Below are 14189 nucleotides of genomic sequence, written 5' to 3' on the forward strand. Positions count from 1 at the left end.
ATTATACAGACTTGGAAGAGAACGGACTTCTATTATATTGTTTTGGAAAACTGTTTTGGGGTGAAGTTCCCCTTTATTTCCCATGCTGTGCCCCAGGTAATGATATGGGACTGATGACATCAGCTGATTTATTTCTACTCCAGGAGGGGAGGAGCCATAATCCGTGGTTGGGGGGGCCCCGCCTGGCAGGGAAGAGGTTAATATGCATTGCCACTGGGCCCAGGGCGTGTGAATAAGGGCGGGACGTGACTGCTGAGCCTCAACCTACCTGAATAAAAAGTAATTGGACCCTCCTGGATTTGGGTCGGGCCCTTCTGGCCTGAGATACTGTTGGGGCCACACCGGCCGAGCACGAGGCATGGTTACTATGGGGGGCATTCTACTGTGTCACAGGAAGGGCCCCACTGTCTGTGCCTTCTCTAGCGGTGGGGGAGGCAGAAGGGACTGTGCTGAGGCCTGGTACCGGGGCCAGTAATGGACCTATTGGTACCGTCAGGGGAACTTGGCATTTGGCCCTAATGCTCCCCCTCAGGGCCCCTGTCCCACTGCTGCTCTTATCCTCCCCCCGGGCTCCTAGCAGTGGGCTCCATGCAGCAACCTATCAGATAACTTGCTGCTTCGCTCTCTGAATGGACCAGTCTCTGCTTCTTCATTGGTCGGTTTGTATAGAGCAGTCTGAAGGCACCCGAGGGAGATGTCTAGAGACAGAGGGGTCCCTATAGTCTCTGGCCAATCAGATCAAAGACATTACCCTTTAGATGAACTTTTAATATTCTGGAGATGTCACGTAAGCACCTCTGCAATTGGTCTGAATTTATTGTTATTTTCTATTTTTTTTTTTGTTATTTAAGTGATGAATTTGACATTTGGCTGAATAACAAAATGATACTCCCTTCCCCTGATAATACCCCCAGCCTTAACCCCAACCCCAAGACCTAACCCTAATACACTGGCCTAATCCAAGCCCTAACCTGAACCCTAGCACTAACCCAACAACTAACTGTAGCCCTAACCCCAGCCCTGGTTCTAACCCTAAACCAGGGGTGTCAAACTCAATCACATAAGGGGGCGAAATCTAAAACACAGGCTAAGTCGCGGGCCAAATTTTTTTAGTTATGATGTAAGGAGAATGGAAATTGATTATGCTGGATGGTCAGACACACTCACCAAGGGCCACATAAAACAGCCAGGCGGGCCGGATTTGGCCCACGGGCCTTGTGTTTGACATATTTATGCCCTAAACCTAGCCATAGCCCTAACCCTGGCACCCAAGCTCTAACCCTGGCACCCTAGCCCTAACCCTGGCACCCAAGCCCAAACCCTGGCACCCTAGCCCTAACCCTGGCACCCAAGCTCTAACCCTGGCACCCTAGCCCTAACCCTGGCACCCAAGCTCTAACCCTGGCACCCTAGCCCTAACCCTGGCACCCAAGCCCAAACCCTGGCACCCTAGCCCTAACCCTGGCACCCAAGCTCTAACCCTGGCACCCTAGCCCTAACCCTGGCACCCAAGCTCTAACCCTGGCACCCTAGCCCTAACCCTGGCACCCAAGCTCTAACCCTGGCACCCAAGCTCTAACCCTGGCACCCAAGCTCTAACCCTGGCACCCAAGCTCTAGTTGTACCTGCACTACATGCACATTTATATGGCCGACTAAATAAAAGGAACACACAAGAAATTAAGGAAAATGAAACATTTTGGAGAAAAATCACTGAGGCCTCATAGAAATATTTTTGCATCCTTTATTTAGCAGGGTGGGGGCACACAGTATGGACACAGTAGGGCAAGATGGACACAGTAGGGCAAGATGGAGCCAGTAGGGCAAGATGGAGACAGTAGGGCAAGATGGAGACAGTAGGGCAAGATGGAGACAGTAGGGCAAGATGGGGACAGTAGGGCAAGATGGAGACAGTACGGCAAGATGGAGGCAGTAGGGCAAGATGGAGACAGTAGGGCAAGATGGAGACAGTAGGGCAAGATGGAGTCAGTAGGGTAAGATGGAGACAGTTGGGGAAGATGGAGGCAGTAGGGCAAGATGGAGACAGTAGGGCAAGATGGAGACAGTAGGGAAAGATGGAGACAGTAGGACAAGATGGAGACAGTACAGCAAGATGGAGGCAGTAGGGCAAGATGGAGACAGTAGGGCAAGATGGAGTAAGTAGGGTAAGATGGAGACAGTAGGGGAAGATGGAGACAGTAGGGCAAGATGGAGACAGTAGGGCAAGATGGAGACAGTAGGGTAAGATGGAGACAGTAGGGCAAGATGGAGACAGTAGGGCAAGATGGAGACAGTAGGACAAGATGGAGACAGTAGGACAAGATGGAGACAGTAGGGCAAGATGGAGTCAGTAGGGTAAGATGGAGACAGTTGGGGAAGATGGAGGCAGTAGGGCAAGATGGAGACAGTAGGGCAAGATGGAGACAGTAGGGAAAGATGGAGACAGTAGGACAAGATGGAGACAGTACAGCAAGATGGAGGCAGTAGGGCAAGATGGAGACAGTAGGGCAAGATGGAGTAAGTAGGGTAAGATGGAGACAGTAGGGGAAGATGGAGACAGTAGGGCAAGATGGAGACAGTAGGGCAAGATGGAGACAGTAGGGTAAGATGGAGACAGTAGGGCAAGATGGAGACAGTAGGGCAAGATGGAGACAGTAGGACAAGATGGAGACAGTAGGACAAGATGGAGACAGTAGGGTAAGATGGAGACAGTAGGGCAAGATGGGGAAAGTAGGGCAAGATGGGGAAAGTAGGGGCTACAAGCTGGATATTCCTTCAGGATGACTTCTGTGTATAGTTGTGAGTGAGTTACACATGAGTTACACATGGCTGACCAGTAACTGGGGGGGGGCGCCAGTGCTCAGTAAGGATTAGTGGGTTGGTCAGGAAAGGCCAAAGCGTTAGACACAAACTCCTCCTTTATCAGTAGGTGCATTGGTGCTTCCAGGAGCCACTGGATCTGCCCATTAATCAGAGAAGAGACTGGCGAAGGATTTCCTGAGGTTCCTGATGGTCTCAGCCTTGGCCTCCGCGTCACTACTGGCCGAGCGGAAGAAGGAAGCTTGGGGGAAGCTGAAGGCATTGGTCAGGGACTGGGACTTGCTGTGGGACAGAGAAATACACAATAATGAGCTCAGGGGGATTAACCTGGGGTATTTGTGAGCCTTACTCCAACCTGTAGGGGGCACATGCTCTCTGTACAACACAGAGAGGTACTGCAGGGGCTTTACTTGAGCTGTGAGGGGCCCTCCAGTGTGGCCCTAATGTCTCAGCAATATAATAGTGATGGGAGAAATAATTCACTGGGTAGAACCGAAACAGGACAGATTCCCTCATCACTAGATATAACAGTTATCAGGCACAGGAAAGCCATGCTGCTCACACCTACTGGGTCAGACTGGGACTTCTGTGGCCCAAAAGAACCCCCAGGGGCCAATCTTACAAACAGGACATGCAGACAGGGGGAATGCTCTAGGCCAGTACTGGCCAACTTGTTACATGTACTGGGCGGATTATTATGTTGGGAGGTGATTAAGCCGGGGGGGGGGTAGGAAGGAGTTGGAACCAGGAGAGAAAGAACTCAATGACTGGCCCACTCATACATTCACCTGACTCATTGGTCCCTATGTCTTTATGGCCTTGAGAAAGTCCCTCAATTTCCCGGAGCCTCTGAAGCTCAATAAAAATGGATCCCATGGGCCTTGTTAATTCATTGGCTGCAAAGACTCAGCCCACCCCCCCAAAACACACAGGGCATCACCAAGGTGGAACCTTGAAGGACACAAGTGCTCCAACCTACTGACCATTTCTGGTGCTCTGGCTACAAACAAAATATTCTACTGTTCTTATGTATTGGACTTACTTGAGCTGAGGGTGAGCCCTTTGTGCTGGGTCTGACACTACTCTCCCGGAACCCGAAGCCTCCTGTCCAAAAGCAGGGAGCTGTGCGGCACCATGTGCCATCGTGGTCTGTACAGGTGGAGGCTGGAACTGAGCAGGTAGAGGCTTGGTCTGTACAGGTGGAGGCTGGAACTGAGCAGGTAGAGGCTTGGTCTGTACAGGTGGAGGCAGGATCTGAGAATTTAGAGGCTTGGTCTGTACAGATGGAGGCAGGATCTGAGCATTTAGAGGCTTGGTCTGTAAAGGTGGAGGCAGGATTGGAGCATTTAGAGGCTTGGTCTGTACAGGTGGAGGCTGGAACTGAGCAGGTAGTGGCTTGGTCTGTACAGGTGGAGGCTGGATCTTAGCATTTAGAGGCTTGGTCTGTACAGGTGGAGGCTGGAACTGAGCAGGTAGTGGCTTGGTCTGTACAGGTGGAGGCTGGATCTGAGAATTTAGAGGCTTGGTCTGTACAGGTGGAGGCTGGATCTGAGCATTTAGAGGCTTGGTCTGTACAGGTGGTGGGTGGAACTGAGCAGGTAGAGGCTTGGTATGTACAGGTGGAGGCGGGATCTGAACAGATTGAGGCTTTGTCTGTACAGGTGGAGGGTGGATCTGAGCAGGTAGAGGCTTGGTCTGTACAGGTGGAGGCTGGACCTGAGCAGATAGAGGCTTGGTCTGTACAGGTGGAGGCTGGATCTGACCAGGTAGAGGCTTGGCCTGTACAGGTGGAGGCTGGACCTGAGCAGATAGAGGCTTGGTCTGTACAGGTGGAGGCTGGATCTGACCAGGTAGAGGCTTGGTCTGTACAGGTGGAGGCTGAAGAGCGATCCCTTTAGGATGGTGCATGTTCTTTACAATCGGTTCCTCACACTCTCTTTGCTTGGCCGTGGGTCGAACTGCCATTTGCCCATCTGATATCATTTCTTGGGGTCGCCCTGTGCACCCTAAGTTTTGCACACAAATAATGTTACAGAGTTATGTTCTTGTCATGCATTCTTTCTCCAGCTGTCACTTCAGTCCACTAATTCAGGTCACATGATCAAACATGGCTGCACTCAGCTGACAGGAAGGCACAGCCCAACTCATACAGCACCCAATCACACTGCCCTTAGACAATCTGACACCATTGGACACAACTGCCTCTGCGGCAGGAAAGGGGCAGATTTGTAAATACACTGGGGGGAGCAGCTCCGTCCTATTCCTATTTGCTGTCTCTCATTCATACAGCGCTACTGTATATGGTGGAACTGTATGTAAATAAACTCATGTACTCCAGGTTTTGGGAAAAAACTACAGTAGCAAAGGGCAAGTAAATAATTGGGTCATATGGGTCAAATACCTTTAAATTGGTAAACGTGATACAGATCTATTCTAAACAACTTTTCAGTTGGTCTTCATTGTTAATCTTGTATGCCTTTTAAATAATTAGCCTACCTGTGCCACGTGTTACTGTTGGGTTGTTACTGAAGGTGCCATACTCGAACCCCTGTAGGTGCCTTACTGAGACCACCTAACATACTGAGACCCATGGAGATGCTACACTGACACCCCCTAGAAGTGCCTTACTGAGACCCCTGGAATTGCCCGAGACCCCTAGAAGTGCCTTACTGAAGCCCCTAGAAGTGCCATACTGAGGCCTCTAGAAGTGCCTTACTGAGACCCCTAGAAGTGCCTTACTGAGACCCCTAGAAGTGCCTTACTGAGACCCCTAGAAGTGCCTTACTGAGATGCCTGGAAGTGCCATACTGAGACCCTTTCAGGTACCATACTGAGACCCCTGGAAGTGCCTTACTGAGACCTCTAGAAGTGCCATACTGAGACCTCTAGAAGTGCCTTACTGAGACTCCTTGAAGTGCCTTACTGAGATGCCTGGAAGTGCCATACTGAGACCCATTCAGGTACCATACTGAGACCCCTAGAAGTGCCATACTGAGACCTCTAGAAGTGCCTTACTGAGACCCCTAGAAGTGCCATACCGAGACCTCTAGAAGTGCCTTACTGAGACCCCTAGAAGTGCCTTACTGAGACCCCTAGAAGTGCCTTACTGAGACCCCTAGAAGTGCCTTACTGAGACCCCTTGAAGTGCCTTACTGAGATGCCTGGAAGTGCCATACTAAGACCCCTAGAAGTGCCTTACTGAGACCCCTAGAAGTGCCTTACTGAGATGCCTGGAAGTGCCATACTGAGACCCCTAGAAGTGCCTTACTGAGACCCCTAGAAGTGCCTTACTCAGACCCCTAGAAGTGCCTTACTGAGACTCCTTGAAGTGCCTTACTGAGACTCCTTGAAGTGCCTTACTGAGATGCCTGGAAGTGCCATACTGAGACCCATTCAGGTACCATACTGAGACCCCTAGAAGTGCCTTACTGAGACCCCTAGAAGTGCCATACTGAGACCTCTAGAAGTGCCTTACTGAGACCCCTAGAAGTGCCTTACTGAGACCTCTAGAAGTGCCTTACTGAGACCCCTAGAAGTGCCTTACTGAGACCCCTAGAAGTGCCTTACTGAGACCCCTAGAAGTGCCTTACTGAGACCCCTAGAAGTGCCTTACTGAGACCCCTAGAAGTGCCTTACTGAGACCCCTAGAAGTGCCTTACTGAGACCCCTTGAAGTGCCTTACTGAGATGCCTGGAAGTGCCATACTAAGACCCCTAGAAGTGCCTTACTGAGACCCCTAGAAGTGCCTTACTGAGATGCCTGGAAGTGCCATACTGAGACCCCTAGAAGTGCCTTACTGAGACCCCTAGAAGTGCCTTTCTCAGACCCCTAGAAGTGCCTTACTGAGATGCCTGGAAGTGCCATACTAAGACCTCTAGAAGTGCCTTACTGAGACCCCTAGAAGTGCCTTACTGAGATGCCTGGAAGTGCCATACTAAGACCCCTAGAAGTGCCTTACTGAGACCCCTAGAAGTGCCTTACTGAGATGCCTGGAAGTGCCATACTAAGACCCCTAGAAGTGCCTTACTGAGACCCCTAGAAGTGCCTTACTGAGATGCCTGGAAGTGCCATACTGAGACCCCTAGAAGTGCCTTACTGAGACCCCTAGAAGTGCCTTACTCAGACCCCTAGAAGTGCCTTACTGAGACCCCTTAAAGTGCCTTACTGAGATGCCTGGAAGTGCCTTACTGAGACCCATTCAGGTACCATACTGAGACCCCTAGAAGTGCCATACTGAGACCCCTAGAAGTGCCTTACTGAGATGCCTGGAAGTGCCATACTGAGACCCCTAGAAGTGCCTTACTGAGACCCCTAGAAGTGCCTTACTCAGACCCCTAGAAGTGCCTTACTGAGACCCCTTAAAGTGCCTTACTGAGATGCCTGGAAGTGCCTTACTGAGACCCATTCAGGTACCATACTGAGACCCCTGGAAGTGCCTTACTGAGACCCATTCAGGTACCATACTGAGACCCCTGGAAGTGCCATACTGAGACCCCTTAAAGTGCCTTACTGAGACCCCTGGAATTGCCATACTGAGACCCCTAGAAGGGCCTTACTGAGACCCCTGGAAGTGCCATACTGAGACCCCTAGAGATGCTACACTGACACCCGTAGAACTGCTATACTTAGACTCATGACTGTGCCATACTGGGATCTCACACTGCTACCCACACCGGCCCTTCTACCTGGTCACATTGCCTCAGTTGGCTCTGTTCCTGCAATTCCTGCCATGTTAGGAGATTTAGCAGGATGCCTGTATATCATATTAGGAGAACTGATAGGGTGTTTATAGATCACTGCAGGTCTGTCAGATGTTCTGGAAAGCCTGAGTGGGAAGTTGAATAGGTCTGAAACCCCACTATGCACTGTAGATCATTGCAGAAGGTCTGGAAGGATTTATATAAATGATTGTAGGAGATCTGGTAGGATGTCTGTGGATCATTGTAGGATATCTGGTGGGATGTCTATCATTTGTTGCAGAAGGTCTGGTAGGATTTCTGTATCTCATTCTAGGAGATCTGGTAGGATGCCAGTAGATCATTGTAGAAGATCTGGTAGGGTGTCTATCATTCATTGCAGAAGGTCTGGTAGGATGTCTGTAGATCATTGTAGGAGATCTGGTAGGGTGTCTATCATTCATTGCAGAAGGTCTGGTAGGATGTAACATAGTAACATAGTAACATAGTAACATAGTAAGTTGGGTTGAAAAAAGACATACGTCCATCAAGTTCAACCATAATGCCTATACCTAACCTGCCTAACTACAAGTTGATCCAGAGGAAGGCAAAAAACCCCATCTGAAGCCTCTCTAATTTGCCTCAGAGGGGAAAAAATTCCTTCCTGACTCCAAGATGGCAATCGGACCAGTCCCTGTATCAACTTGTACTAAGAGCTATCTCCCATAACCGTGTATTCCCTCACTTGCTAAGAATCCATCCAGCCCCTTCTTAAAGCTATATAATGTATCAGCCAGTACGACTGATTCGGGGAGGGAATTCCACAACTTCACAGCTCTCACTGTAAAAAATCCTTTCCGAATATTTAAATGGAACCTCCCTTCTTCTAACCGGAGTGGGTGCCCTCGTGTCCGTTGGAAGGACCTACTGGTAAATAAAACATTAGAGAGGTTATTATATGATCCCCTTATATATTTATACATAGTTATCATGTCACCTCTTAAGCGCCTCTTCTCCAGTGTAAACAGACCCAACTTGGCCAGTCTTTCTTCATAACTGAGACTTTCCATACCCTTTACCAGCTTAGTTGCCCTTCTCTGGACCCTCTCTAGCTCAATAATGTCCCGTTTGAGCACTGGAGACCAAAACTGAACAGCATATTCTAGATGGGGCCTTACCAGTGCTCTGTAAAGGGGAAGAATAACCCCCTCCTCCCGTGAATCTATACCCCTTTTAATACAGCTCAGAACCTTGTTTGCCCTTGCAGCTGCTGCCTGGCATTGCTTGCTACAGCCAAGTTTATTATCTACAAGGACTCCAAGATCCTTCTCCATTATGGATTTGCCTAGTGCAGTCCCATTAAGGTTATACGGGGCTTGCATATTTTTACATCCCAGGTGCATGACCTTACATTTATCCACATTAAATCTCATCTGCCACTTAGCTGCCCAGATTGCCAGTTGGTCAAGATCCTGCTGCAGGGATGTCACATCCTGGATAGAATTGACTGGTCTGCAGAGTTTTGTGTCATCTGCAAACACTGATACATTACTCATAATACCCTCCCCTAAGTCATTTATGAACAAATTAAACAAAAGTGGACCCAGTACAGAACCCTGAGGGACCCCACTGAGAACCTTACTCCAAGTAGAGAATGTGCCATTAACAACCACCCTCTGTACCCGATCCTGTAGCCAGTTTTCTATCCATGTGCAAACGACTTCACTAAGACCAATAGACCTTAGCTTAGAAAGCAGTCGTTTGTGGGGAACGGTATGTCTGTAGATCATTGTAGGAGATCTGTCTGTAGATCATTGTAGGAGATCTGGTAGGGTGGGTGTAGATCACTGCAGGAGATCTGGTAGGATGTCTATCAATTGTTGCAGAAGGTCTGGTAGGATTTCTGTATCTCATTCTAGGAGATCTGGTAGGATGCCTGTAGATCATTGTAGGAGATCTGGTAGGATTTCTATCATTCATTGCAGAAGGTCTGGTAGGATTTCTGTATCTCATTCTAGGAGATCTGGTAGGATGCCTGTAGATCATTGTAGAAGATCTGGTAGGATGTCTATCATTCATTGCAGAAGGTCTGGTAGGATGTCTGTAGATCATTGTAGGAGATCTGGTAGGGTGTCTGTAGATCACTGCAGGAGATCTGGTAGGATTTCTGTATCTCATTGTAGGAGATCTGGTAGGATGCCTGTAGATCATTGTAGAAGGTCTGGTAGGGTGTCTGTAGATCACTGCAGGAGATCTGGTAGCAAAGGGCCTGTCAGATGTTCTGGAAAGCCTGAGTGGGTCACTGAGTGGGGCTGAGTCCCACTATGCACCTTAAAAATAGGGTAAAGGTTCTCAGATAGTCACCCCACATGTAGAGAGGCACAAGAAGGGGTACTATGGAAGGGGTAACTGATTGGCTAAAGATTGGTCTAGTCCTGGGAAGATTCTAATGCTCTGATTGGCTGACTGTTGGTCTGACCCTGTGAACATTCTGGTTCTAGCCCTGCCCAGTTTATAGCTGAGTGTTATTCCCCATGGCCAAATGGAGCAGGTCCCAATCAGGGGAGCAACTTGCCTCCGATGGCAGTGCCCAGTGGGTTACCTCTCCTGGTAAATGTAAAAGCCCAAAATCTGATTTTTAATGATGCGCCCCCCCCCCCTTGTCCCCCTCAGATGCTGAAAAGTAACGAGCAGTGGGGGACAAGGGGGCAACATCGGAAAGGCAGCACCCCACCCCCCAGATTGGTCCTGCTCCCAAGAACACTGTTTTAGAAAGCAGCCTGGTTGGTGCCTCAGTTTTGCAGGTCTCGGTTTCTAGGACTGAGTCTGTTTGGGGGGCCATGGTACCCCTAGTGTTGCTCCGTGCATAGGAATGGGCTGAAGGGAGTACGGGGGGGGGGGATGAATGTGCCGATTAGGGGGTTGAAGACACAACACTAAAAGCCCCTGATATTGCACTTTCTGCTACAGATGTGACCCATTGGTAGTTGGGGGGCAGGCAGAACCCCTTAATAATAAGAAAATCATATTTCTGTACTTGAACCCAGGCCCTTACTGGTTGGTGAAAGACGGAAACCAGTTTTCCCTGTTCTATCAGTGGGCAGAGACCCGAGAGATGGAAGGTGCTCTGTAGGGGGGTACAATGAGGCTCTTGTTTGCAGAATGTTTTTGGGGTACGGGGGGAAGGTGGAACATGGTACAGCTCCTTGTGCTGTGTGAGTTATAGTTCTGTATAGTGCAACCCCAGGGCAGTCAGCATTCATATCCCCCCCTTGTGTGCCCCCCAAGAGACGATACACGGAGGCAGATGGAAGTTCTTTATTGCACGTGAAGCTGCTATACAAGTTATGCCCCACAATCAGGCGCCCCCATATTCTCCGCTCTCACAGCGGCACAGACACAAATACACAAAGTCTACACTGTGGGACGCGCGGACCCATCGCACACAACACAGCACCAGAACATGCTGAAGAGATAAAAATGGAGCAGAACCGCAAAATGGCTTCCTGGGAGACGTTCCCTCGATTTATATCAACCACCCCACTTGTACTGCACCCCAACGTTTGCCATTGATCCCTCCATGGGCCTTGCAGAAAGCGCAGTGTGTGCCCACGGCACGGGGGAACCACTAACTCTTGCCTTGGCCACCTCTGGCCCCCCGGGGCCACTTATATTCACAAAGGAGACAGAATTAGCCAGGCGTTCCCGCAATCATCTACTGTCACAAAACTGTCTGTATGGTCATCTGAGCCCTGCACCATTACTGGGGCGTTCTTACTCCTTTCATGGGCCTGGAAACTGGGAGGGTATCTCTATCCCCCCTCTCCCCTTAAACTGTGCCTGGTGGGATCACTCACAGGTCCATAGGGTGCTACATGCGTATGTAATGGATGGCAATGTATAAGTGACTGATGGGTAAGTGACAGCCCCCAAACTACAACTCCCAGAATGCCCATTACTATACCATATATATATATATATATATATATAGCCTTAGGTCACCCTGCTATAGTTCCAGAGGTACACTGGGCGCTCACCCCAAATCCCCCCCTAACTGGCCTTCAGGCTGGGCCCCCTTAGCCCATAACAAGGTTACAGATATATAGAAACATTGGGGTAACAGTCACCCCGCTATAGTTCCAGGGGTACCCAGGGCACAAATAAGCACTCACCCCAAATCCCCCCCTAACTGGCCTTCAGGCTGGGCCCCCTTAGCCCATAACAAGGTTACAGATATATAGAAACATTGGGGTAACAGTCACCCTGCTATAGTTCCAGGGGTACCCAGGGCACAAATAAGCACTCACCCCAAATCCCCCCCTAACTGGCCTTCAGGCTGGGCCCCCTTAGCCCATAACAAGGTTACAGATATATAGAAACATTGGGGTAACAGTCACCCCACTATAGTTCCAGGGGTACCCAGGGCACAAATAAGCACTCACCCCAAATCCCCCCCCTAACTGGCCTTCAGGCTGGGCCCCCTTAGCCCATAACAAGGTTACAGATATATAGAAACATTGGGGTAACAGTCACCCCGCTATAGTTCCAGGGGTACCCAGGGCACAAATAAGCACTCACCCCAAATCCCCCCCTAACTGGCCTTCAGGCTGGGCTCCCTTAGCCCATAACAAGGTTACAGATATATAGAAACATTGGGGTAACAGTCACCCCGCTATAGTTCCAGGGGTACCCAGGGCACAAATAAGCACTCACCCCAAATCCCCCCCTAACTGGCCTTCAGGCTGGGCCCCCTTAGCCCATAACAAGGTTACAGATATATAGAAACATTGGGGTAACAGTCACCCCGCTATAGTTCCAGGGGTACCCAGGGCACAAATAAGCACTCACCCCAAATCCCCCCCTAACTGGCCTTCAGGCTGGGCCCCCTTAGCCCATAACAAGGTTACAGATATATAGAAACATTGGGGTAACAGTCACCATGCTATAGTTCCAGGGGTACCCAGGGCACAGAACAGATAAATAATGAAGACCAACTGCAAATCAGTGAAGCTGACAGCGCTGGGCACTAAATGTTAACTTGCCCTTGCAAAGAAGTGTGGAGCAGTCAGATAAGGAGGCCAAGCCCATAAAATAAAAAGGCCGGGTGTATTGTCCCTTATCTCACAGCTCCCATTTCATTTAATGAGCAATAAGCCAGGGCCCCAGGGCCACACAGCACTAGTCCCTCAGTAAATATGGTTAATGGATAAATGTTCAGTGGAGATGACAAACAGGGGAGCACGTGATTGGAGGGTGAAACGTGACCCTATAGATCTCTATTTAATGGGGTCAGTGAAAGCCCCCCTTAAGGTGGAAGCTGAGGTTGTGGGAATGTGAGGCGTTGCACCCATGGGTGTCATGATCCCAAGGCAAAGCCACTAGCCCATAGAACCGGTACCAACTGTCCTTATCGCTCTCTCCTGGGCAACCAAAAGCAGCAGCTGAACCAACGCTTCCCCCCAAATCCTTCTGTAGGTACCCCTAGTGCACCTGTGGGGGGCCCCAGTCTGGCTGAGGGTAGAACTCCCCCAGGACAATATGGCTCTAGAGAGATAATGGCGGGGACAGGGAGGCAAATAAAACACGGACACTGCAGACACCACACATGAGGGGAAGGTTCCACCATATCTGTAGCACCTCCGAAAGTAGACTGGGGGGGGGGGGCAGGGCTTATTCACCAGCCGAGAGCATGAAGCCAACACAATAGATGCCAACGTGTCTAGGGCAACGCTCTCAGCTACGGTGGCTGTGAGGGTCCATGGGGGGGGCATTGGGCACCCAGCACTGTCCTACAAACACAGTATCCAAGTGGCATGAACATAAGGACCAATAGGCTGCTGAACGCGCGGGGGGGCGGGGTCACAAGAGATTCTATCCATGCTTCCACAACACCCAACTCTATAAAAAAGAAAAATTCAATAAGAATCAAATCAACCTTACGGGGGGGTTTGAAGCCCCCAACACAAGTCATGCAGAACCGAACTGACAACAATTCACACACAGTCGATGAGGAGCCAAACGGGCCGGGATGGCAATTCCTTAACAAAATCTCACAATACTTAGAAAGTAACAGCTACTTGTCCGGGACAGGGCGGGGGGCACAGGTGTGTGGCACCGGGGGGCACTAGGAGGGTGCGAGACAAGCAGAGACAGGACCTGGGGGCCACTAGGGGACACACGGGACACTGCATAGAAAAACACAGTTCGGGTCGGCACTGGATCATGAGAAGAACAGCACAGAGACCAAGCAGCTTTGGCCACAATCACTCGTCCACAACCAATCAGACAGCCTGAGCGGGTTTTGGTCCTACGGCAACGCCGTTACAGTCGAGAATGTACTGTAGGCAACCTTGGGGTGGGGGGCGCTGTGCCGCCATTTTGTTTGGCTCCGACTCGCTCGGGGTCCCCATCTGGAAAGAGAGAAGAAAGAAAATGATTGGGTGATAAAGTACCACTCACTGTCTGAACTAAGTGTCTGGCCAGTTACCCCAACTGCCCCGAGACGGGGGGGCTATGATCTACACGGAGTCGGACTCACTAAATAGGTCCCAGACTTCCCAATGTTCCCTCTGTACAACATGCCCCCCCAAAAGGAATAATGAGTCCCCAATATAATCCCCACCCCGAGTGTCCCAAGGTACAGTGTATATCCCAGGGCTGTAGGTCCCAAATGTGAAGAAAATCACATCCAGAA

General features: G+C 50.1%; 1 protein-coding gene across 1 annotated transcript in view; it reads right to left on the bottom strand.

Annotated features, from left to right (window-relative positions):
* Positions 1-2701: 2701 nt before the first annotated feature.
* Positions 2702-14189, bottom strand: part of syn2 (synapsin II) — a 72862-nt gene continuing 61374 nt past the window's right edge. The window contains exons 11-13 of the mRNA XM_031901270.1: positions 13845-13905; positions 3862-4825; positions 2702-3101 (exon numbers count right to left, since the gene is read on the bottom strand). Coding sequence (XP_031757130.1) covers positions 2966-3101; positions 3862-4825; positions 13845-13905 — 1161 coding nt within the window. The 3' untranslated portion in view covers positions 2702-2965. The remainder of the gene's footprint in view (positions 3102-3861; positions 4826-13844; positions 13906-14189) is intronic.

Source organism: Xenopus tropicalis, chromosome 4 (genome assembly GCF_000004195.4).
Source record: "Xenopus tropicalis strain Nigerian chromosome 4, UCB_Xtro_10.0, whole genome shotgun sequence".
In the NCBI taxonomy this organism is placed as follows: Eukaryota; Metazoa; Chordata; class Amphibia; order Anura; family Pipidae; genus Xenopus; species Xenopus tropicalis.